General features: G+C 51.2%; 1 protein-coding gene across 4 annotated transcripts in view; it reads right to left on the bottom strand.

The window, feature by feature from the left end:
- NSMF (NMDA receptor synaptonuclear signaling and neuronal migration factor) overlaps window positions 1-6755 on the bottom strand; it is a 50827-nt gene extending 44072 nt beyond the window's left edge. For 3 of the 4 annotated variants that reach the window (XM_074556282.1, XM_074556283.1, XM_074556285.1), the window contains exon 1: window positions 6463-6754. In XM_074556282.1, the coding sequence (XP_074412383.1) occupies window positions 6463-6569 (107 nt within the window). In that variant the 5' untranslated portion in view covers window positions 6570-6754. Of the gene's footprint in view, window positions 1-6462 lie in introns of all 4 variants that reach the window. The other variant, XM_074556284.1, reaches the window with a different exon arrangement.
- Window positions 6756-25782: the final 19027 nt, after the last annotated feature.

The raw sequence follows: 25782 nt of genomic DNA, 5'->3' as shown, positions 1-25782 counted from the left end.
TGTGGCTGCTCCATGGAAGTGGTTGAGTCAAAATCCCTGGAAGTGGGGATGTGGCACTTGGGGACATGGTTTAGTGATGGATGTGGCAGGGTTTGGTTTGCAGTTGGACTCATTGACCTTGGAGGTCTTTTCTAACCTTAACAATTCTATGATTTTAACATTAGGCTGCTCCTGTACTCCATCTCAGAGCTGGTTCAAGCTCAGCCAAAGCTACAGCTGATCCTGCACACCACCATGGCTTTAATAAGATGGTTGGACATGAGATTCTGAGATCTCTTCCACCAAAACTTCTGGGACTCCAGGGCTTCCCATGGAAATGTCTGTCTTTGCAAGGCATCACCAACACCCTTCACAAATGGGCACGCACTTAGGCCATTGGGAAAAACTCTGAAGCTTCTCTTTTGCACCAGCAGTCATTCCATGTAGAAAAAAATAATAGCAAGCAAGTTCTCAGGTAAATTATCAGTGAGAGAACATGGTGATTTACACAAAAAATGCTGAAATATGATGATGAATCTGTAACTAGTTCAAAAGCTCCACGAGCTCCACATTCATCTGTCATTGCCTCCATTCATCTCTTTGCCAGTGCCCGAAGCTGTTTTGTCTGTCTGAAAATCTGAACCAATGCTTCACCTTTAGCTTGCAAACCATGGACTCAAAAAAAACCAGTACAAAGCATTTCCTAAGACCAAAACTGATAACTAGCTAAGACAGAGCCAGAGAAGCACTGCTGCCCCCCAGCCCACCGTGCTCCATGGTGAAAACTGTCACTCAGTGAGAGCTCAAGCTGGAAGGTGCTGCAGTGTCTCTGACCTCACTCTCATTCCCCCAGGCAGAGGAGGGTACAACCCCAGGTGCCAGAGCTCCTAGAGAACAGGTCACAGCCAGAGATCAGGCCATACCCAGCACTCTTGTGCAGGTCAGAAGCACAGCTGGGCATTGCTCAAAAGCATTGCTCCCTGCAGCTCTGTCCTGCCTGTTCCACCCCACGGCTCCCAGAGCCTTCAGGCCAACCCAGAGCAAACAAACACAGACACAGCTCCCCAGCCCTGGTGAACACAGCACAGCCTGCACCAGGGGGTTTCCAGCCAATTACACCCGAAATTTCTCACTAATTATTGTGCCTATTATCTCAGTGGGTCCCTCCTGCACTCCTGCTTCCCATTGGCTCCTCCTTGGCCGTGCCTCAGCGGAGCTCCCGCAGATGCCTGCACTGCCCTTTGCCAAGGGGACTCTGATGGCCACACCTGCTCCTAATGGCCACTGCCCTTGCCAAGCCTTCAGTGCTCCTCCCCTGCCCTCAGAGTCCCCTCAGCTCACCAGCACTCACCTGGATTGTCACTGTGCCGTTGTCACTGTGCCATTGCTCCGCTCTCCTCGCTACCCATCGGTGCGATCGCAGTAAAGCCAGAGCACAATTCAAACAGATGGCAGCTGTTCTATTCATCCTGTTCTTTTCTCTCTCTTTTATCTATTACCACAAGTCACACAATCAGACTTTCCCTCAGCTCAGCTCTGCCTCCACTATCACTGCCAATGGAGTTCAAGCCCCCTCACACCACTGGACAGCACTGGACATAAACACCTTCAACTGGGCTCCGAGCAGAGACACCTCGGGATAATTTAAGAGCAAGAGATGGAAAAGAAAGCTTGTTTCACATAAATGAGATGAATATAAGGTGCCTTACAGCTCCATGGGCCCGTGAGCTATAACCCTGAGTGTATGACACTGCAAAAGCTGCATACCAATGAGCAGGTAGCACTGAGAGGCGATCAGCTGATGGCAGGACAAGTTTAGCCCTGACTCATCTGGAGAGAGGTTTTCATTCTAGTGGCAGAGCAGACCTGCATGTCACACAGTCAGCACAGCTAGATTTAACAAAAGGACATCAAGCAGGGATCAGGGCTCCAGCACACTGTGCTGCTGAGCATAACCAGCACAGACAAGCCTCAGAAAACAGCAGCATTTCCTCCAGAATCCCATCAGAAAGGCTCCAGGGAGGGAAGGAGGGATGGGACAGCACAACACAGGCAGCAAAGGCAGCTGCCCTTCTGGGGCATTTTCCAGTACTCACTGTGCCTCAGATGTCAGAGCTGGGATCAGGTCTGGAAGAGAACTGTGAAGAGGCACAGACAGTCTAGACAGAGATTTGCTCGAAGGAGCAAAGCCTCCAAATAACAAAGATCTCAATTACAATGTAATAAGCACAGAATGGCCTTCATGTCTCTGAAATAATCACATCAACAGGATAAAAGGGGCCTTGATGCACACGAGCAGCTATGAGAAACTGATGCACATAAATTTATCCACCAAACTGACACTTACAGAGTGAAGAAATGCAGATTGAAACACTCAGAGATACAGGAAAGACCTCAGATAACTCCATTTAGCAGCAAGCTAAGCAAAACCTGGACTATTCAGGAGTATTACATGGAAAAATAAAGAACACCCACCACCTTCTCATGCTCCTTCAGAAGTAATGCCCAGAGAAGTTGCAGCAGGAATCTGTTGTGACAGCATCTGACAGTGCTGCATCTCAGGCATACAGGAGAGAAGAGACCTGCATCATCAGGACCTACATCCTCCTACAGCAGCAATCCTGCTCTTGTCACCAAGCACAGAAGGGAACACCTCCAGCACAGCCACAGTTAACAGCTCAGTCACTAAAGACTGGTGACACCTACGTTATTTAAGCCTAATAGTAACAATACCCTGACAAAAATTAGTTTTCTAAAATTTCTATGTAGAGAAATGGTAGCTGGAAAATTTTCATTTCCAAATTCTCACACTCAATAAGGGGAGACTGGATGTCAGCAATGGGTCTTAGAGGCTCCACAGTATTGGAATAATTTATGATCATGAAGTTTGGACAGGAGAAGAGAGAAAGAGCAGCAGAAATTAAAAGAAAGGCAATCAAAGAGACAGTTCATACCACTCCTCAGGTAATTCACAAGCAGAAAAGAAGAATCTAGACTCCATGAGGAACCCCAAGCTAAGCCAAAAATCACTCATGCAAGAAGCCTGGGATAAGGTACATGGTCACTTACCTCTGCATTTCATCAATGAAAAATCCACCCTTTCACTAATGCTGTGCTCAAAGCCACTCTTCATCCCTCTCTAGGCAGGAAGAGCAGGAGTGAGACCAAATTCTTACCCCTCTGTGAGCTATCCTGGACGAGATGCCAAGGTCATAGAACTGGGCAAGACAAACCACACTCTCAATTCAAATATTTCCTGTGCTAATGACTGCAAGAAGAGAGGGTTCTGGAACACCCAGCAAAAGCCTCATGTCTGTTTGCTCTCACCATCACGCTCTCCCAAACAACAGCTGTAGGCCAGCACAATACAAAGCAGAGCTGCAGGAAAACATCTGCTTTACTGCCTCATTTGGGGTGCCAGTGTTTATCTGCAGGTGTCAAGGGACCAAGGGCAAGGAAGGCCCATTTCTGAAGGGCTCTGGTTCATCTGCACCCTTGGAAAAGTTCTGAGGAAGCCAAGGAGCACAGGTCAGACAGGCACAGCGGGCCCTGGAGGGGCTGTCAGCAGAGGGGCAGCACCAAGGTCACCGCTCAAGGACAACTGCGTCAGCCCAGCCTTCGGCACTGGGGGCCAGGAGCTGCAGGGCAATAAAAGCACACACAGGGAGGGAACAATCCCTCCTGGCAGGGGGATCCCACATCCAAACCCCTCACAGGAGACCACAGCAGCAGCAGCACCAAGCACAGCCCTTCCTGGGCGTGCAGGGCGCTGCAATTCCCCCAGGAGGAGACACCACAGAGACCAAAGTCAGCACCGTGGGTGCTCTGCACAGCACTGGCACAGAGCAATTGTGCCCTTAGTTTGTAAGGAGCTACTTAAAAACACCCAGCACACAACAAGCTCCACAGAGCTTAATTAATGCTCCTGGGACATAAAACTCCCCTGAGTGGCTCTGCAGAGATTTTAATTGAACAATCTAGGGAGCCGGCACCCTGGATCCCATTACTCACACCAGCAAACAAGCCCTGCTCCTTGCTCAGTGAAACAGTCAAGTGTGCACACACACTCCAGCCACACGTAAGAAATACACACCATGGTCACTTGGACTTGCAGCAGAATTCCAGGAGATGATTTTTCTCTAAAGAGAAGTCAAGATAAATATGAACAGGGCAGAGCCCAGAAGATGCAGAGAAGCAATCCCAGGATCCCCCAGCTGCCTACACCCACAGGGCACATGACCATTGCAGCAGTGCTACCCACACAGGTGACCCAAGCGCCCAACCCTGGTGGGATGGACAGAACAGGCTCTCTGTAGCCTTACCCAGTGTCCTACAGAGTCCTTGCTGTAGATGAGGATGCAGGAGATACATGGAGCAGAACCCAGGGCAGAGCAGAGCAGCTGTGTGTGATGTGCTCCAGGAAACCTTTCAGGTTTTTCAGCAGGTGGGTCGTTGCCGCTGTAGGAATTCTGAGCCCGTGGGAATAGGGACTGAGCCGTGCCTGGAGCAGCAGGATGGAGGCACATGGACAGCACCTGTCACCACCAGCACCTTCTCCACGCAAAGAGGCTCTGCAGGGAGCCCCTTGGCAAGTTCACTGACCTCCTCCAATGATTTCTGGATCAGGAATTTCCAGCATGGCCACCAACAGGGAGACACATAAGAACACCTGTCCTGTGCTGTGGTCTACGTGACCAGACACTCCTCAAGGGCATTATGTCCCCCAGCCCAAACCCACTCATAACTTTTCTGGTCAAACCACCTTACTGCACAGAGACACCTCAGAGCTCCCACAAACCTGTACCTGCAGCTGTCAGCAGGTATGGAGCAAAGCAGAACCCCCGAGGCACCTCCTGGACTCCACACAGCTGACAGAACCTGAGCAGCATCTGCCCACCCTGGTGTAGGCTAACAAGTCATTATGTTCAAAACACATTAGTCGCTCCCAAACACCCACACCACCATTTGAAATCCTCCCAATTACTGACTGTGTTGTTTGTGTGACTGCCTAATCCCACTCCCAGAACCCCACCACAGCACTTATGGTGCTTTGCGTGTCATTTCTGTATACGCACCTGGCTGACATCACCACAAAGAATGCCACTTCCAAATCTCTGAATGCCATGGAAAGCATTCATGTTTTCATTACTGGTTATGGACAGGGTGCAACAAAATGTGGGGAGAAGTTGCAGGCTCTGCCTGGAGAGCTTTCCCTCAAGATACTCCAGAGTTTGAATTATGGATTTCTTTACAACTCAAACAGATGGCAAGGTACAAGCTTTTCATCTCTTCACTTCAAGCCTTAAGACTTCTCTTTCCTCTGAGCACAGCAGAGATGCAGTAATGTTGAGTTACAGAGAGAGGTGACTGAGATCTTTCAGCAACACGGATTGAGTTCTACACACGACTCCAGGTTATTCTAACGCAATTTTGTCTAACAACACAAAGAAGGTGTTACATAATGCAGCTGAAAAGTTTAATTTCTCCCAATTTTTCCCCAGCAGCAAAGAGCCAGTCTAGCTGAAGCAGAGACAGTAACAGACCTACTCCCTGGCACAGCTGTGCTGAAGGAGCAGCTAAAAAGCTGCGCCAATGCCCCCAAATAGTCACCGGATGACTGCTGTGACACTTGCACTGCAGCGTGGGAGAAGGGTCTTTCACCTGGGAAAGGGCACCAAGGCAAAGCTTGTCTTTGACAGCTTTTTAAACCTAAGTACCACTAAGCAGCAAATATTTTCTCGGATCTCCCATGCTTGATACTGAAAAGCACTGGGATCAGGCAGTGAGTGAAATACTACACCGTAGGACAAGCAATACAAAACCAGAACAGGCACAATATAGAACCCAAATCACCTAACTGGTCCATGTAGTGGTTTGGGACGCTGCCGGGGAGGGCAGACGTGGTGGGTGCAGATTTTCACAGAGCAGTTTTTCCATTCAAAGGAGCGGAACCCCTTGAAGGAGGCTGCTGACTTTGCCCTCGGACACGCGCACGGCATTTCAGCAGAGGAGAAACCACCGGGCACGCTGACCGCGCTTCCGAATTCCCGACGATTAAAAAGATCCATCCCTGACAAATCCACTTCTGAAACGCTCTTTGCCGACCCAGCAAATAAAGCCCTGCAGGTGCAGCGGCCGGGCCGATGGCGGGGACGCCTCTGGACACAGTCACCCCTCCAAGGCTGAGGGTCGGCGGGTGCAAGGGTGGCACGGCCGCCCGCTGCCACCCGCGAGTGTGCGGCTGCTTTGGGGGCATCGATCGGGGCAGCCAGCGACAGGGACCCGCCGGCAGCTGCCACTCCCAGCCCCGGGACGGCCCTGGGGCACAAGCCCCGGGTCGTGCCCGCACCGGTACCTGGGCTCGTCCCGAGGGTCTCGGGGCTCCCTCCAGCCCGGCACGACCCCCGAGGCGGCCGGGGGCGAGCAAGGTGCCGGCACCGCGGGGCCCCCCGAGGCACCGCCCGCCGCGCCCCGGGCACCCACCTCACTTTGGCCGCCACGGACGACATGGCCTCGTTCCTGAGCGTCTTCCTTTTGGACACGGCTGTGCCCATATTCGCGCGGGGGGTCGCGGCCGGGGGAGCGCTCATCGCCGGGCCCCGCGGCTGCCCATGCCGGGGCGCGCCGCCGCCCCTCGCCGCCGCGCCGCCTCAGAGCCCCGCCATGCCGGCCCCCGGCCCGCGGCCCCGGCCCGCGCTGCGCTCCGCCGCGGCCGCTGCCGCCCCATTGACTGCGGCAGGAGGCAGGGAGGGAGGGAGGGAGGGAGAGAAGGAGGGACAAGCCCGCCCCGCCGCCCAGGAAGCGCCGCTATATTTGGCCAGCGGCACCTCCTCCGCCCGCCTGACATCATGGCCGGGGAGGGGGCGCCGGCCCCGCCTCAGGGGCCGCGGGACCCCCGCATGGGGAGTGTGGGGCTGCAGCGGGAGCAGGGAAAGGCCGGGGGACACCTCAGGAGGCTGCAGCTCCTCATAAGGGACAGCTCCCATCTCTGGTCTGGGCCAGGGACAGGAGCCAGGGCACGGCTGGGGCTGGGCCAGGGCAGCTCAGGCTGGAGCTCAGGGCAAGGCTCTGCCCCCAGAGGGTGCTGGCACTGCCCAGGCTGCCCAGGGAATGGGCAGGGCCCCGAGGCTGCCAGAGCTCCAGGAGCCTTTGGGCAGCGCTGCCAGGGGTGCCCAGGGTGGGGTTGTTGAAGTTTCTGTGCAGGGCTGGGTGATCCCTGCGGGTCCCTTCCAGCTCGGGATGCTCCGCGATTCCCTGGTTCTGCCTGAGGGGAATATCCAGCCAGCGGCCGTCAGACACGGCTGCAAGGGGAGGCCCGGGGGTATCTCTTTCCAGGCTCCTGTCAGGAAGTGGACGTGCAATCTGCAAAAAAAATCAGTCATTTTGACACAAAACTGCAGCCTGCCTTTGACAGATCGGCTGAAAGATTTCACACATGGTTTATTTTCCACAGCAGGGCAGCTGCATCCCTCTGCTCATGGGGTGGACACGGTCACGAAGGTCAGACTATTGGGTTTTGGACACGACAGCTCTGAAGGATTGACACAAACACCGCTGGCCTTGTCCCCTGAGCAGGTCGCTGCTCCCCGCTGTTGTCCCAGAGCAGCAGCGCAGCCATTGCCAGAGTGACTGCAGGCAGCAGAGCCATGAGGGGGAGATGGGTGCTCAGAAACGCCCTCATGTCCAGTGTCACCTGCCAGAGCAAAAACCTGCCTTGAGATCATCGAGTGCTTGAAAACAAACCCAACAAAAGGGTTTGTCAGTCAGCCGAGCCTTAGAGGATTTTCACTTCACACAGTTGCAGAACTGTTTAGGTTGGAAGGAACCTTCATAGATCACTTGCTCCATCCCTGCCATGGCAGGGACACCTCCCACTGTCCCAGGCTGCTCCCAGCCCTGTCCAACCTGGCCTTGGGCACTGCCAGGGATCCAGGGGCAGCCACAGCTGCTCTGGGCACCCTGTGCCAGGGCCTGCCCACCCTCATCATAAAATTTTTCTTCCTATCACACAGTCTAAATCTATTCCTTTGCCTCTTATCCTGGCCCTGATAAAAATTCACCCACCATCTTCCTTATAATCCTCCATTCAATGTATAAAGGCTGCAAGAAGGTCTCCCCAGAGCCTTCTGAATCTGAACATTCCCAGCTCCTCCAGCCTTTCTTCACAGCAGAGGGCTTCCAGCCTCCAGATCAATTTCAGGGGTGTAGGTTTTGATCCCTAGGGGGGTTTAGAAAAATGTTTTTCCGTGGGAAAGTATTTTATAAATCTACTTTCAGGATACCTGAGTGACTGGGGCAGCAAATTCTTGCATATTATTCAAAATACATACAGAAAAAGCACTTGGATTGTCCCCCTGACTCTGCAGGCAAGTGTAGGAACCCCAGGAACTCATAGCTACTCATTCAATAATATTGGACAGAGGGTAGAAGTTTTATAGACAATTAAAATTCCTACAGGTTTTGTGAAAAGATGCAGCTGAAGGAGGGAGTGACAGGCACACCTTGACCTGTGTGTACCTGAGGAAGGGCTGTAGCATAAGCTCATGTTTCACTGTCCTTCAGAGACCCTGCATCAAGAAACCAAAAGCTGGGGAAAAGCTTCAATCCTCTCTCTCCATGGACTCCAACACAAAACCTGCAAGAAAATATAATAGGATTTGAACAAATTAAGTCTGTTTGGTCTATTAACCTACCCATTGAAAAATAATTTCTATAGAGAGGAAAAAAGATGAAGAAGGTACCCAATTCCCCTGGTTTCTGTGGACACAAGGAGCAGGATACAAATACCTCACCAAGCAGAATTTTATCACAATCTGAACAATTCACTATAAATAACACATTTTCAGAGCTGTATCTTTGCTGAGACCCAAGCTGTAAGCAGAAAAAGTGACATGTCCACAGTAAAGACATGGAAATACTTAACCAATAAGGTCAATCTGTGTTTCCCAACCCCTTTTTCCCCTTTATGTAAACTAGGTGGGGGAAATGGTCTTTATTTCTATGTTTAAATATTTTGCCAGTTGAGGCAAATGCTGTTCCTTAAAAATATAACTCACTCTCCAAACTAACAGGCAGGTCTGCTCTATCCATGACACAATTCCCACCAGATCTACCTGGAAGCTCCCCAAAGTTGCTCACAGTGACATTTTTCATGTACAAAACAAAACCCAACCTCAATAAATTGGATTTTTTTCCCCCAGAATATGACTCCAATTAAATTTCTACTCATGACTTCCCCCCACCCTGTTTTTTGTTGTACAGTCATGTCACGAAAGAGTTCCTACAACAGAAAAGGAGAAAAAAAATCCATCTGTTTTGAATGAGCAACTGAAATAAAACCACTTGCAGAGAACTGGAGCCATGCAAGCAGTCCCAGTCTCCATGAAGCCGTGCCCAGTGCTATCAATTCCCAGAATTAAAAAGCATCCACATGGATGTCTCCATCTTCATCCCATGGTCAGACTGCTCTGCCTTGCCCGTTCCCCAGCAAGGTCTCCCTCTCCGGGGCTGGGGAGGCTCCAGCCCAGAGCAGGGCTCACTCTGAACTTGGCCCAGTGGGTTTTGAGCCCCTCCAAGGATGGAGATGCAAACCCTGCTCTGGTCCCTGTCCCAGGGCTGCACCACTCCCACAGGAAAGATTCCCATAGATCCACTGGGAATTTTCCATGTTGGACTCTGTGCCCTGGAGAAGCACCCAGCCCATGACTCCACAGCATCCCAGGAACCATCCCTGCAGATTCCCCTCTTGGTTTGGCTTCTTCCCTGCCTTCCTCTAGGGTTTGCTGCCTGCTCCTGGGTTTATCCCTGTGTTTAGGGGTCTGGGTTACCCCAGAAGAGGAGGCAGCCAGGGAGAGATGCCTTTGCTTGGTGCTGGGAACAAGTCAGGCAAGGCAGGCAGACACAGCTCCCACGGCTTCTCCATGGCAACAGGGCCTCCAGACATGCACACAGCAAACGGGCCGAGGGGGCTGGGAGCCTCACAGCCCTCCACCCCAGCCCCAAGCCCCCGTTCACAGAGCTCTGGTGGGATCTCACCCCAAAACACCTTCCACAATGACCACAGCTGGCCAGAGGATGTTCCCTCCTTCCACCAGGGAAGGTGCAATGCCCTGATGTCCAAGCCAGGCAATGTCCATCCCAACCAGTTATGGGTTTTGTCCAGAGAAATGCATCACACTTGAAAATCTGGTGTCTCTGCATCCTGGCAAACCAAACAGCACATCTCTGTCCAGTAAAAAACCCAGAACCTCAAACCTATTCGGTCTAGGTCTCAGATCAGATTCTGACACTCAGACTTTAAGGAACCATTCTTTTTATATTTATAAATGTAATTTTTGTCTAAACGAGCAAAAACTGTGTATCCTGACAATTTAAATGCAAAAAAAGGAGAAATAAGGCAAGCCAAAACCAGTCACAGCAGCAACCTGCAAAAGGGAAACAATAATAAATACTTCTTCAAGCACGTCAAGCTGGAGAGTCAGAAGTTGGCTATGGTGCAAGAGAAGCATTCGTAGGAGATAAGGTCAGAACAGAAAAACAATGAATATTTTGCATCTGTAGTCAGTGAGGAAAAGCTTGGAGACTTTCCTGTGCCAAAAGTCATCTTTATATGGACGTGACATTGGATTTGGCTTGTGTTCAAGTGTCAGCAGAAGAAGTTGAGGAATAAATAGCCAAACTAGAGAGTGCAAATGCACCAGGCTGAGATGGTTCACCTAAGTGCCCAGTGAGAGCTCAGAGGTGAAACAGTTTAATTACTTAGTTGTAGCATGTAGTCACTGTGTGTAACAGCCTCACTGTCTGAGAGCTTCAAGGTGACAAATGCGAAGGGTTTGGGGTTAAGATGCACCCTGAAGTCTGAGGTTCCCTCCTGGGCAAAGCGAAACTGTCACTAAGAATCTCATTAGTGCAGAGTTGGATGCATTTGAAATACTGGGAAGAAAAGAAAGTTGATTTTCCTGGAAAAAAAATGAATGTTTGATAAAGGTATTACAGTTCTTTAGAGGGGTAGATAAGTGTGAGGTGTAGTCTGCTTGGGTTTCCAAAAGGTCTGTCACATGAGTTTCTTACAGGAATGCAGCTACCATGGGATTAACAGAAAATACTTGAAATAAATAAATACCTGTTTAAAAGATTCCCAAAGAGCAGCTCTCAATAAGCAAGCTCCTGAATGGAGGCAGGACTGAACAGAAGCCCCACAGGGACCTGGGCAGGGCTCTGCTCACTTCAGCTTTTCCAGAAATAATCTTGAAAAATTAATTAGAAAAAAAAAAAAAAGGAGTGACAAAGCTTGTAGCTGATGTTAAGGCATTCAGGGTCATAAATACATGAGACACTGAAGAATTATACAAAGACCTCGTGATAGAGAATAACTAAGCAATGGGTCCAGGACATCCAGAGGAGATAATTACAAAGATAAAGACAGCATGAAAACAATCCCAACTCCTCCAGCACTGGACTGTGCACTGATCTTTATCCTCAGAAATAACCTATTTTTCTTCCAGGTTCAGTTGAATATCGTCCTGCCCAGCCCAGATCCATTTGTGCCTCGTGCTGGCTTTGGTGGGACTATAAACCCAGGAGAAGGGAAGGGACTCAGCAGCATGGTAAGCATAAAACCAGGACAAAGGGGGTGTTTAATGGCCCATGTGAGATGATTGCAGTTCCTGTGCTCCAAATTGAGCCCAGGACTGTTTGTGGTCCCTGCAGAGAGCACAGTCAGTCACCCAGGGAAGGGCAGAGCACCAGGGTCAGCAGTGCCAAGGGAGCTGTGGGACCCCTCCCCACAACACTTCCCAGGGCTCACTCACATCACCACAGCTTAAACCAAGCTGCAGGTGCTTCCCCAGGAACATGATGTGCTCAGGCCACAGAACTGGCACAGACAGGACAGGGCAGGGATGTTTTGCAGCCTCTTGCCTTCTGCTCCCATTTCTCTGCACCAAAAAACTGGCCTGAGTGTGCTCCTACTGAAGGGGCAAAGCGCAAGACTGAAAAGAGAAGACAAACTGGTGTGCCCACTGTCCTTAAACATTGCTCCAGTTAAGCTCTTTTGACAAGGCACAGCAGCCCAGAGAGCTGGTGATAAACCTACAGCACTGAGGCAGCTGGAGAGGCTGATGGCGTTTATTCACACAGCACTGCAAAAGAGTTTGAGGACAGTGGTTATGGCCAAGTGCCTGGGAAGGTCTCCTGGGTGCCAGAAGGTCACTCAAATATCACCTCTCCACCCTCCTGCTTGGCCACTTTAGTCCCCTCAAGATGCTGCTGTTAAATTCATCAAGTCTGAACTTCACTCGAATGAGGAGCTGTAAGAAAATAACTTACCCAACACTAGTATAATTAAAATGAGGCCATATATCACTGAAGCAAAATCAATAGCCAACAAGTTGGAGTTTGTCAAGAATTACGGTTTTCCTTTGAGTGGATTCATTTGCATAGAGCTGTTCTTACATGGCTGATTTGGCATCAGCAAATCTTGTTCAAACCCAAGGTAGTTCCAATCCCTGGGTGAACAGCTCTGAACCAGCTGGGATGCGGGGCACTCAGACCCCATGCTGGCCAGCTCACCCCCAGCTATTTTTAGTGAAACACCTAATCAGTGATTGCCAGGGCTGGGTACAGCCTTTCAGCCCTGCCTTCTGTACATGACATGTCCCAGCTGGGAGGGCAACTCAGCCCTCTGGGACCCTGAGCACAGGGTGAGCTGTGCTCAAACATTAAACCCTCTCCTCTTTCCTCCTCAGCATTTTCCCAAGTTCTCTAATTTTGCCAGAATTAAGAAGAGGTCAGATACTGTTTAACATTATCTGTCTTCTCCTGCACAAGGCAGCAAGGTCCTGGCAGAGCAAGCCAGAGCAGCCCTCCCAAACTGGAGATTTGGAAGGGAGGCTCTGTGCTCAGCTGTAGGAGGAGGATAGGGAAAAGCAGAGATTTTTATCCCAAATTTGGGAAAAAACCTTGAAAAAGGTCTTGGGGGCTTACTTCCCATGCACAGTGGTAGCCTGGGGGGATTTGAGGGCGGGTGCACTGTCCTGGGGTGAGAGCAGCAGCCTGTCTGGCTGGGGGGGCACAGTGCACTCCTGCTAGGCATGAGGGTCTTTCCCAGGCACACACACTGGGCATGAGGGCCTTTCCCAGGCACACACACCTGTGTGTTCCTCAAATCCCCTCCCAGAGCTGCCTCCTCACCTGCACTGACCTCGCAGGCCGGCTCAGCAAGGACTCAGGGCATGAGCAGCTCCAGACTCGGTCAGTAGCAGCAGCCTGGCTTTCCACTGGGGGACTCCCAGGGCAGCCCTGGCTCTGCAAGCACAGCCTGAGCAGACTCGGTGTGTTGTTTGGAAAGGTGGAAAAGTGTTGAGGCTGTGGGGCTGCCACAGCTTTGCAGGGCAGGAGCCTCAGCAGCTTTCTCTGAGCAGACATTAGAGAGGGGGAGGCCAGGCTCCAGCTTGGCACCCCTGTGCCACAGCTTCAGGCACAGCCTCTCCTGCTCCTGCACTGCAGCACCAGCGCTGGCACGGCACCACCCCAGTGGGAGGCATCACACTACTTAAAGAAAATTATGTTGCTGGCCTTTTCATTATGTTGCCCAGCAAATGTTCCCATGAAATATAGGCCTAATTATCTACCCACATTCAGATTACTCTAAGATGCAATTTCCTTCTACTCTGTGGAGTTTGCTCTCCTTCTGTGGATCTCATGATTGAAATACACTCAATTAGTTATTACTCTGCTGGCTGAAATCTTGAGCTGCCTTCCTGACAGGGCTGCTCCATCTGGGTCTCGCTGGCCTGACAAGAGCCAGGTGACACCAGGTCCCAGACAAGTCCCAAGGATGTCTCAGCACTCAGCCATGCCAGTTATTTATTAGATTTGTATCTCAAATGGAAGCCTTGACAGGACTGAGGGCTTGAAACATGAACTATCAGCATCATAGAATCACTGAAGCTGGCAAAGGCCTCTCAGATCATGAAGTCCAGCCATTCCCCCAGCACTGCCAAGGCCACCACCACCAAACCCAGGTGCCATCTCCCCAGGTGCCACATCTACACAGCTTTCAAATCCTCTCCGGGGTGGTGGCTCCACCACTGCACTGGACACACCCCAATTCATCAAAGAAAAGACACAGCCTCAGCATGGGTGATTGCTGGGGTCAGTGTCCATATCTTGAGTGGGACCTTTTCAAAAACATGATCCTCAATCCCTGCCAGGGAACTCCCTCTGCCAGGAGGGGAATACTCTGAGTGAGACCATGGTTCTGGGCTAGGAGAGCTGACAGGAGAGTGAGCATTTCAAGAGCAGCACAATATTAGATACCTCTTTTCCCTTGAAATGATCCAGCAAGTGGAGAGAAACAGAAGCAAGGCGCATCAGCTGTAGCAGGAAGGAGGATTTGAGCAGGGTGGTAATGTCATTTCGTTCCTGTTAGCCACATCAAACTGACACAAGCCAATCCCTCAGAATAAACTACAATAAATAATAAATCCAATTGCTATAACAAAGGAAACAACAATAGGGATGTGCCATATAGGAAGAAGACTCCTTAGCTCCTCCACAGAATTTTGGAAGCCCTGTGTGGAGGCTCTCTGGGGGTCTTTGCTGGAAATCTGGCACAATAACTTCTTTTGGCCACACTCAGGCACTTGCTGGATGTTGATCCCTCCCAGAGTGACCTGCTCCCACACCTGACCACCTTCCTGGTGAAGGGAAACTCATTTTCTATCTACCAGAAACTCATTTTCTACCAACTCCCAGGGATCCAGGGACTGCTCAGCAGTGTGGAGGTGCAGGAGTTGGCCTCTACAATGGAAGTTCCTCAAGGTCGGGATTCCAGAAGCAGCTCCAGGAACAGATCAGTGCTAATTGATTGCTCAATGATTCAGTGATTACTCAGTTTTCGCTCCATCCACATCTCAGTATTTCATTGTTTGGCAAAATATCAGCCTGACTTTGTCCTGACATTGGCACCATGCAGCACAAGAAGGGCTGAAGTTTGAAGTGACTGTGTCATATCTAAGATGGAAGAAAAAATGTTATGATTATGGGAAAATTCGTATGATTGTGTCCCTGGAAGCACCTCACTCCCAAAACTCTGCTCCAACCCTACTCTGCATCATGTCCAACCCTTGCTGTATCTAAAAGTGCAGAAATTAAACCACTGAAATGAAACCTCTGCTGGTAGAAGGGCTCAGATCACCTGTAGCAATGGACAATGGGACTACAGGAAATGGTATCTGTGTGGGCTTGTGTAAAACCTTTGAGACAGTCCCCCACAATATCCTTCTGTCCTAATTGGAGAGATGTGGATGGATGGAGGGACTGCTCAGTGCATGAGGAATTGGTTGGATGGTTGCAACCAGAGAGTGGATGTGACCATCAGTGGCTCAATGTCTAGATGGAGATCAGGGACTGTGACAATGTTCCCAGGGGTTTTCAGGATGAGGGAAGAGACATAGAGCTGACTCCATATTTCAGAAGGCTTGATTTATTATTTTATGATATATATATTACATTATAACTATAGTAAAAAGAATAGAAGGAAAGGTTTCATCTCAGAAGGCTAGCTAAGCTAAGAATAGAAAGGAAAAGAATGATAACAAAGGCAGCTGGCTCAGACAGAGAGAGAGAGCCAGCTCTGCTGTGAGTGGTCACTAAATCCAAACATCCACACGAGACCAATCACTGATGCACCTGTTGCATCCCACAGCAGCAGATAACCATTGTTTACATTTTGTTCCTGGAGCCTCTCAGCTTCTCAGGAGGAAAAAATCCTAAGAAAGGATTTTCATAAAGAAATGTCTGCGACAAGGGACAAGTGGTGCTTCTGCCTGCCACGAGGCTGAACAAGGGCATGTGGGGACTGATCCTGTCCAGAGCAAGGAGCAGGGAGAAACATTTGGGGAGGATGAGTCAGAAAGCTCAGCTGGAGGCTGAGGAGGGATGCACACACATTCAGGGCCATCAGCAGCTCCTGGCCATGGCGAGGGTGTAACAAAATAGGTGCCATCTGCTTCAGCTGGAGCATCACACAAAGGCACAGGCAGAAAAGAGCCTCTAGCTTAGACCCTGTTGGCAAAGAGAACAAATTCCACAATTGCTATAAAATAGCTCAAGGCACAAAAGAGGAGTGGCCACAGCGAGCATTCAGGTTCTGCTGCCCCTGCTCCTGCCCTAATTCCAAGTCATCCTGTGGAGAGGAGGAAGAGCAGAACAGCCCTGAAAGGTTTGAAGTGATTCAAAGCAGTGCTGAGTGGGATTTGGCAGAGAGCTGGGGATGGGCAGCAGCTCAATCCATCACCCATTCTGCAGTAAAGGATGCTGCTGCAAGTCTTCAGTGGAACCAGAGTCAGAAATGGCGTGATTGTGCAGAACAGGTGAATGCCATGGCATGAGAAATAACAGTGCCAGGGCCCTGTGTGGGCTGGGCACGGCTGGAACAGCCCCAGTGAGATTCAGGGGAGATTTGGACTCAGGGGGAGCGCCAGGAGGGGTCAGACGGTGCAAGAGTGCAAAGGCCGAAAAAGGGACTGAGGCAGCCCAGGAAACTGAAGCAACACACTCTGGTTTAGTACAAGGCTGAAAGCAGGACAGGGCAAGGAGCAGCAGGGCTGTACTGTGGTGGGGAAATTTAGGTTCCACCTGAAGAAAAACTGTGTAAGGACTGTGGAGCAGTGGAACAGAGTTCCAGGTGTGAGCAGGTGGGGCAGAGCCTCCCTTGGGCACCGGGTCAGATTGGATGGGCTCAGCTCTCTGCTCCTGCCTGGGACATGCCACAGAGTCACCTAACCCTCCATGGCCTGACACGGCTTGCTGGGCTCTCCATCACTTATGGAGCCAGCAGCTTCACAAACCTCATGGAGATGGTGGCAACTCTGAGAAACTGTGGGGAAAAAAACCTTCTGCAGTGTGGGAAAGCAGCAGTTCTTTGAGTTGAGCTTGTGACAGGGCAGAAAAGCTGATATTGCAGAGTCCAGAAAATGTAAGTTTGGCTGAAAGCCCGTCCTGTAAATTGGTAATCCTGAAAACAGCCATTGGAAGAAAAATGACACTAAATATGATGAGGAAGAAAGGAATAGATACTGATCAATATGCAGCAACCATATCAAGCTGTGGAGCAGAGCTATTGATAGATGAGGGTAAATGGACAGAGAAAAATCCATGTCTGGCAAAGCCACAGCCAGTAAAGAGTTGTTTACTAAATACATTAGAAACAAAAGAAACATTAATGGTGTTATAGACTCATTAGATAGACTTAGAAAAAGCATAAAAGGATTTTGGTCAGGAGCAGCCTCAGGTGTCTCCAGTGTGACAATCTGCTTGGAGCAGGACTGATGTCCAAGTGACACTGCCTCGCTCAGGGATTGCTCAGGTGAATTTTGAAGATCTCCAAGCATGGAGAGGCTCCAGCATCCCTAGATGAGGGGGTTTCTAAGTGACAAGGCCCTCAGGGGGTCCCTTCTGCATTTGGAAATGATGGGAACGTCAGACATGAGGGTGATGAAATTGTCTGTGGTCTAATACCAACCCAGAGCATGTTGGGTGCCATCTGTGGGGTTTCTGAACAGCAGAGCTGGACTGAACCGGGCTGGGCTGAGCTGGGCTGGGCTGGGCTGGGCTGGGCTGACCTGAGCTAAACCATCTCCTCCTGCTGCTGAGGGTGTGTGTGGGAGCCTGGGAGCTGCCAGGTTTGGCAGGATGCTGATGGGGTGCTCGGCTGCCCTGGTTCACAGCTGCTCAGTCCAGACTGAAAAATGGAGAGGACGCAGAGGATTCAATTAATAAAGAATTCAGGGATTAAAAATACACCCCTCAGCGTGGTGCAATGGAAAGTGTCTTGTCAAATGAGTCTCAGTTCATCCTTTGAGAAAATTACAAGTTTGTAGATAAAGGTTACCATGTAGCCATTATTTGCTTAGCTTTTGGCAATGTGTTTGAGTTAATATCCTCTGACACCCTAATTACAAATTTAGCGCTATACAATCCCAATAAAGCCCACATTAAATGGATGGAGAGCTGCAAATCCAGCTCCAAAACAAGGACTCGTCAGTGAACAGAGATGATTTAGAGGGATTCTGCAGGAGTCAGTCCCAGCCTGACACTAATCAATGTTTTCATCATTGATTGAGAAATGAGCACAAAACACAGCTGATAAATTATACAGCTGCTGGGAGCAGAAGGACTGGCAGTGAATAATTATGACAGAGAAGTTTTACAGAGCAACCAGGATCTTTTTTGTGCACAACCCATTTTCACTTGGCAGTGTTAAAATAGGCCAGCTTTCAAACAGGAATGGAGGAAAGGTTTCATCCAAAAGAGTTGGGAGGAAACATTTCATCCAAAAAAAGGATGGGAGGAAAGGTTTCATCAAAAAAAGATGGGATACAAAAAATCTATGCATCATCAGGGGAAAGTAACTCAGAGCAGCTGGTTCCGCATCACTCCAGCAGCCACAGTGCTGGGCCCAGGTGCAGAGACTGGAGCAGAGGATGGGGAGAGCAGGACAGTCCTGCAGTGCAGGGAATGGTGGCCAGAGGACACCAGAGGCGTCTCCAGGGGCACTGAAGTGGCAAAGGAGTCAGACAAGGCCCCAGAGAGGACTGGACAAAGCCCTGAGCTGCAAACACCCCATGGAGTGCAAGTCAAGGGGACAGACCCCAGCTCAAAGCTGCTGACACCTCCACCTTCAGCAGCACAGGGACCCTTCCATGCATGTCCTGCAGCACCACTTGTCCTCCTCATCCTCTCAGTGCCCTCCACAAGCCACGACACTGAAAGAGAAACACTCACTCTCCCAGGAGAAAAAGAATTGCTTTGCTGAGCTCTTGCATCAGGCTGGGGTCACATTTCTCTCCCCAACATCACTTTCTGCCAGTAATTGTTAACATGGAATGAAGGGAAGCTGAGGGGCTTTGCTGAGGGCTGGTGAGGAGGCTGAAATGAGACATCCCAGGCTGGCAGAGGGTCTGTGCAAGGAGCAGGGGCCCTCCTGCCAGGTGACTTGCGATTGAAAGGAATGGTGGATTTGTCTTTACAAACAAGCTGGGGGTCTGCTGGTAGATAAAACCAGCACTGGGAGATAAAAGAAACAATGGGAAGGATTCCAGTGACTGATGAATGGAAAAAGATACTTAACTTTTACAAAGAAATTTTAGGTTTGATGAGTAATGAAATTAGACATTGAAAGATAAAAGAAACAATGGGGAAGAAAAAACCCCAAGTTCTGTAATAATTAAAAATTAAAAGGGAGGGTTATACATTAGAGGGGAGTCTTTGGTGTCAGGTACTCTGGAAAGTCTCTACCACTCAAGTACCTCTGCCAATGGAGAAAGAGAGAAGGGAAATGTGGCCGGGAAATTGGGATAAAAAGGAGGCTGTGACCTCCAAAAACTGGAGAGACCCCAGGGGAATGTCCCACGGCCTTGCCCTTTATTGGAATAAAGTAAAAGGACTCCTCAGTCTCCTTTTTGGACATAAAACTCTGGTGTTTGTGGATTCATTTTCCTAACACGGTGATTTGTACACCATCAGCAGAGAGACATTTTCTCCCGTGGATGCTGCACCTGCAGCCCCAGAGGGTTTTTCCCTCCAGCTCCTCACCCAGCCTGGCCCCAGCAGCCCTGGGCAGGGATGGCCCCGCCGCTGTTTTCAGCTCTGCCCACTGTCAGAGCTCAGTGCATCCCTCCGGGTGTCCAGAGTTACCAAGGACCCCGTTGAGGGGCTCAGAGACCCTGGCACACAGCCCAGAGCACCTGGGGATTTGATTTTGACCCTTGGAACAAGTTACCAGCTTTGTATGAGGACCTGAAAGTCACACAGGTTTGACTGGTGTAATAACAAAATGATCACAGGGTGAAAATGTCGATTTTAGGATTTTTGGTATGGGGGTTACTGGGACAAGATGGAGGAACTTGGGCATGTCCAGCCTTTCTTTCTTCTTGTTCTCCATTTTCTGCAGTGATGTTGGCACTTTGGGATGGGTTTAGAGTACAAGTGCACTGTCTAACACAGGTGACAGGTATTGGGAATTAAGTGTAAATATGTTATATGCAGTTTGTAGTATAAAAGGACAACACAGAGTGCCTGTGGCTGCCCTGCTGAGCAGATCTTGGCTGGGCAGAAAGAAAATGGTATAGATAAGAATTAATAAACAACCTCAAGACTGAAAAGTGAAGGGTCCAGACTCGTTCTTCAGCTGCATGGGCTGAAGCAGAGACACCCTGCACATCTGGGGCAGCAAATATCAACAGCAACACGAGAGCCCATGACATCAACATCGCTCAAATTCATGGTGTGACCTCCTTGGGCAGGCAGAGCTCTCACCCCACTGCTTCCCCACGTGCTGGGCAGATGCTGCCAGCCCAGGAACAGCCCCCAGGGCACCCTGTGCTTGGCACACGTGGTGTTTGGCTCCCCAGGGTCTGCACAGAACCCAGGGGCAGATTTTGGGGAGGAGGATGAGGGTCCCATGGGAGCCAGCGCTGTCTGCAGCAAGGACATGTGCAGGGATCCCAGCGGGTGCTGCTCTGCAGGGACTCAACAGCCTTCTGGTTGGGCTCTGCATTTCCACATTTCCCTTGCCTCAGATAAAATCAGCAGCTCCACACTGGCACAGCCTGGATTTGGGTGCCCAAGGGAGTTATCCTCAACAGCTCAGCTTTCCAGTGGGGCAAACTGTGTAACCAGCTGGGCCTTATGGAGCCCCCAGATTGACTCTGGCGATCATAAAATCACAGTCTGAGTTGAGAGGCACCTTAAAGCATCTCATTGTCCTGGGCAGGGACATCTCCTATTAGACCAGGCTGCCTCAAGCCCCATCCAGCCTGGCCTTGGACACTTCCAGGGATGCAGAGTGGAGCTGAAGGGATGTGTGGTTCATGCCCAGGCTCTGGTGGTCCCTGCCCACAGCTCCATCAGGGACCAGGCTCATTCCCAGTGTCACTGGGCAGCGGATGGATCTGTCCTGACCTTCCCTCTTGGGAAACCTCTTTCCTGACACTTGGAGCTCATGACAAAGTTCACCACTTGCAGAAGAGCTCCAGAAAGAGACACACCCACCCCAACAACCTGTCACAGACACATTTCATGAAAAATCCTTTCCTTAGGATTTTTCCTCCTGAGAAGCTGAAAGGCCTCAACAAAATGTAAACAATGGTTATCTGCTGCTGTGGAATGCAACAGGTGCATCTGTGATTGGTCTCATGTGGTTGTTTCTAATTAATGGCCAATCACAGTCAGCTGGTTGGGCTCTCTGCCCGAGCCACAAGGCTTTGTTATCATTCCTTCTTTTTCTATTCTTAGCTGATGAAATCCTTTCTTCTATTCTTTTAGTATAGTTTTAATGTAATATATATCATAAAATAATAAATCAGCCTTCTGAAACATGGAGTCAGATCCTCATCTCTTCCCTCATCCTCAGACCCCTGGAAACATGGCCACAACAACCCCTGCAAAGCTCAGCTCTCCCCTCTGCTCTGCCCAGCCCCAGGAAGGAGTCCCAGCAGGATCTCAGGGGTGGCTGTGCCTGCCTGGGCTGAGCACCCGTGGCAGCACCCGTGGCTGCAGCACCGACCCACGAGGTTGGCACAGCTCCTCCGTGCCAGCTCTTTCCTGCCTCATTACCCCCGAAATCCCAGGGGTCCATCGCTGTGCCAGCCCAGCTCTAGAAGCTTTTCTGAACTTTGCTGTGTTAAAAGCTTTCTATTTCCAGCAAGGATGCAAGTGAAGGGGGTGGATTTTACAGCCACGAGGCGACAGTGCTGGAGATGAGCCGTGGGGCACTTGGTTCAGGGTGAGAAGAGAAGAGAGAGGCAGAGAAGTCACCCACCCACCACTTTCAGCTACTCCAGCACCTAAATGGGGAGAGGAGCAGCAGCAACAGCCTGGTCACACACTGGGGGTGCAGACCCGCAGCACTGGGAGAGGGGAAAGCACCTAGACAGGACAGGGGACAATGACACCAAGGACAATAGAGCTGACACATCTTTTCCTGATTCCTCCAACCATGCAAGGGCCAACACCCCTCACAGGCTGGGCAAACTCTCATTCCAAAGGCAGAAACAGCCTCTGGCAGTGGCAGGGATCAGCTGGAGCCTTCCCCCAGAGCCTGTGCCTTGGGGCAGCCATCGGTCACTGCAAGGAGGGTTTGGCAGCTCAGCCCATGCAGGGCTGGACGCTCACGTGCCAGGTGGGGCAAAACCTCCCACTGGATCAAACACAGCTGCAGGCACAGCCAGTGCCACAGAGCACCTCACTGTGCCTCCCTGCGCCCAGCAGAGCACCCTGGCAGGCCATGCCAAGGGCAAACAGGGCATTTGGGGTCACCTGTGACCCCCAAAGGGACCCAAGCAGCAGCAACGTGCTCAAGCATGGGCACAGCACGGAGCTCACCCAGGTCAGGGCTGCCTGAGCTGCACCAGCCTTACTCAACACATTCCCCTGGCTCTGTGCATCACATCCAATGTGCCTCATCCAAGCTAAAAATGTGTCATTTATGGTACATTTAAAATTGATGCACATTTGGTGTTCTGGCTGATCCCAAATTATCCCCTGCAGCAGGAGCTGTGCTCAGCCCCGCCAGGACAGCGGCGCTCGGAGCCTCCCTCCCTGCCAGGGACAAATTCCCAACAAACAGGATTTCCAGCAGCACTGCCAGCACTCGTACCTCACCAGCACTGGCTCCTGCCTGGTGCCAGGGCTCTGTGCCATCCAGGGCTCAGCACAGCTCTGTCTGGAGGGCACGATGGACACAAATGTCTCTCCTTAGGGAAAAACCCTGGCCTCTCCAGGGCTGGGGGCCCAGCTGCTTCCTGATGGGAAGCTCATTCCTGTCCATAACCCCTGAGTGCATTAGGCTTAATTAAAAGCTGTCCCTGCTGATGTTGGTGGCAGTGGTGAGTTGTGACTGTGGCTCTGCCATGTGCAAATGCCATGTCTGAGCTAAGTGACACTCGGGCCACAGGTGCCTTCCCAGCATTTGGAATGCTGCTCCTGCTGCCTGCAAGGAACCTCCAGGCACCATCCTGGCACACACATATGGGTATTTATGGTGTATTCTCCTCTAAAACCCAAATTAAGGCCACTGGGAAAAAGAGTCACACCCTCCATTGCCGTAGGAAGGGGACCAGGACACCAGGTGGTTCATCACAGGTCCAGTTTATTGAAGAAAGTATCAAACACTTATACAGCAAATAATAAGCTTATGAATATTCTGTAAGCCAAGCAATCTATTGGTTAAACTATACCATGAACTCTTCCTCATTCCTTAGGGGTTACATCTCTCTTTTCTCATGTCTCTTTCACTGTTTGTTATCCTACTACAGCCAGGCCCAAGGACACACTATCTTTGCAGGTGCAGGAGTTGGAATTAGCCATGATTTTGTACTTTTCCAGTCTTTAGCCAGCCAAACTCCCAACACTCCATGACCTGAGGAGGGGACAGGGACAAAGAGCACAAACACAAACCCCACCAGTCCTAGTGGGAGCAGAAGCAGCCATCAGCTGGGAAGGGATATTATGGGAATCAGCACTTTGGTGCCAGCAAAACACCCCAAAATTCTGTTCCTCAAATGCCACCTTAGCAGTGCCAATGCCTCCTGCCCTGGGTCACCACTGTCCCATGCTGAAAGCTGGCACCCCACAGCCATGTTTGGTGGGGTTCTTGGGATAGTGGCCCTGGCAGGTGCCAGTCCTGCCACGTGGAGCCCTGGAGGGAGAGGAAAACATTTCCCATCTATTTCTTGTTTGCTGATTTTCTCACAGCTCTCGCAGCGACAGCGAGTGAAACCCAGCAGCACAGCCAAGCCCCCGCATCCCGACAGCTCAAACACAGCCCCGGGGCAGCAGGCAGGGAAAATCACACGCTGGGGGAGGTCAGGGAGCACGAGGGAATAGGAGGAGATTAATTTGGGAACAGCACGCAGGCAGGGTGACGTGTGCCAGGGAAGGAGCCACAGCCCCGCTGTCCCTGCCTGGGGAGCAGAGCCTGGAGAGGCTGCATGGACACATGGGCCCCACACAGGGACAGAAACATGAGAGGCCACAGCAGGAGCTGTCACAACCAGCTGGGCAGGAGCCAGGGCCCCTCTGCTCAGGTCAAAGCTGTCCCCAGCCCGGGCAGGGCTTCCTGGAGGGTTGGGACAGGTGCTTCAGCTGACACTGTTCCTTGTTTCTAAACCCCTCTGGGGATTCTCTGGGAGCTCCTGTGGCTGCTTTGAGGAAGCAGCTGAGTTTGTTGCTTGCACCAAGCCCCAGCGTGCTGCCCTGGGGACAGGAGTGCCACTGCCACCAGCTCTTGGTGGGGACAAGCCCAAACTCCACGGCATCCCCCTCCAGAGGGAACCTGTCCTAGGTTGGAAATGCAAGATGCCCTTGGGGCTGTGTGTTCTGTCCCCATCTGTCAGAGCTGGGGCAGTTCTCTGCTGTCCATGGGCAGTTGTTTCTTTATCTCTCCCACACCAACCCTCCCTCCAGGAGATCTCTGCTGTCCATGGCCACTGAGTGTCCCTGCAGGGCTGATCCCATTCCAGCATCCCATGGGGAGATGCTGTGCCCAGGGCAGGAGCCAAGCATTCCTACCTGGATCCAATCTGAGCCTGGCACAGCACAGCAGCCTTTGCCCCCTGCATTGCCAGAGGAGCAGCTTTCTGCTGCCCTGCATGGCCAGAGGGAGCCCAGGCCCATCTGCAGCAGCCCTGGAGCTGCAGAGGAAAACTCCCCCCTTGTGCAGGATCCCTGCTACAGCAGAGCCACAGCTGGCACTGCAGGAGGGCTGAGCCCCCATGGATGGGGCTGGGACACCGCCCTGACACACAGGGGGCAGGGACTGCTCTCACTCTGGCAGTGGTTTGTTTTCTTTATTTGCACTGTTACATTTGTATTTTTAATTTTCCTAGTAAAGAACTGTTATTCCTATTCCCATATCTTTGCCTGAGAGGCCCTTAATTTCAAAATTATAATAATTCAGAGGGAAGGGGTTTACATTTTCCATTTCAAGGGAAGCTCCTGCCTTCTTTAGCAGACACCTGGCTTTCCAAACCCAGACAGAACCTGGTTCCCAAACCCCTGCCTTGATTCCCTTTGTGCAGTAGCCCTGCCCACTGCAGAGCCTGGGGGTGCTCCCCCTCTCCAGCTGCCTGCAGAGGGCTCAGGATGGGGACTTGATCTGCTGTGAATCCATCAGTGGGACACATTTCTGAAAGCTCAGTCAAGGCTTTCCTCCCCCACATGTGTCACCAAAAGGTTTTGAGGGGAACATTCCCCCTGCAGGTCCTGCTCGTGGCCGTGGCTCCTCAGGACCTTGCTCTGGCCCTGCTGCCCCAGGGCTGGCACCAGATTTGCTGTGGGAAGGAGCTCTGTGTCCTTCTCACCCACGATGAAACCTCAGCAACTGCTGCAGCTCTTCCAGCAAAGAGAAATTCATCCAACTTCGGGCCAGGTTTCACATTTATGGGGATGTCACACACCCATAAAGAAACTGCAGGGTGGTTCCAGGCAAAGCCTGGACCAGGAGAGAGGGGCCAGGAGCCTCAGGCTCTTCCAGCCACCTCCTCCCACTGCATTTGCAGCACAGCAGAGCCTGGGGACAAGGGGGTGACACAGCACTGGCTCCTTGGGGCAGGACTGCTGTCCATGTGGGCAGGGATTGATTAAAACCTCCTGAGATGGAATTGCACACATGGGCACCTCTGGGACCCAGCCAGCAGCAAAGCAGGATGGAAAAAACCAATTCTGCTTTTAGATTTGTCCCATTATGGGTTTACATTCCTCAGCATGGAAGAACAGATTGGTTTAATGTCCAGCTAG

The sequence above is a fragment of the Zonotrichia albicollis genome, chromosome 21 (genome assembly GCF_047830755.1).
Source record: "Zonotrichia albicollis isolate bZonAlb1 chromosome 21, bZonAlb1.hap1, whole genome shotgun sequence".
Taxonomy (NCBI): Eukaryota; Metazoa; Chordata; class Aves; order Passeriformes; family Passerellidae; genus Zonotrichia; species Zonotrichia albicollis.
Note: the sequence above shows the minus strand (reverse complement) of the source record. Positions and strands in the feature narration are given on the sequence as shown.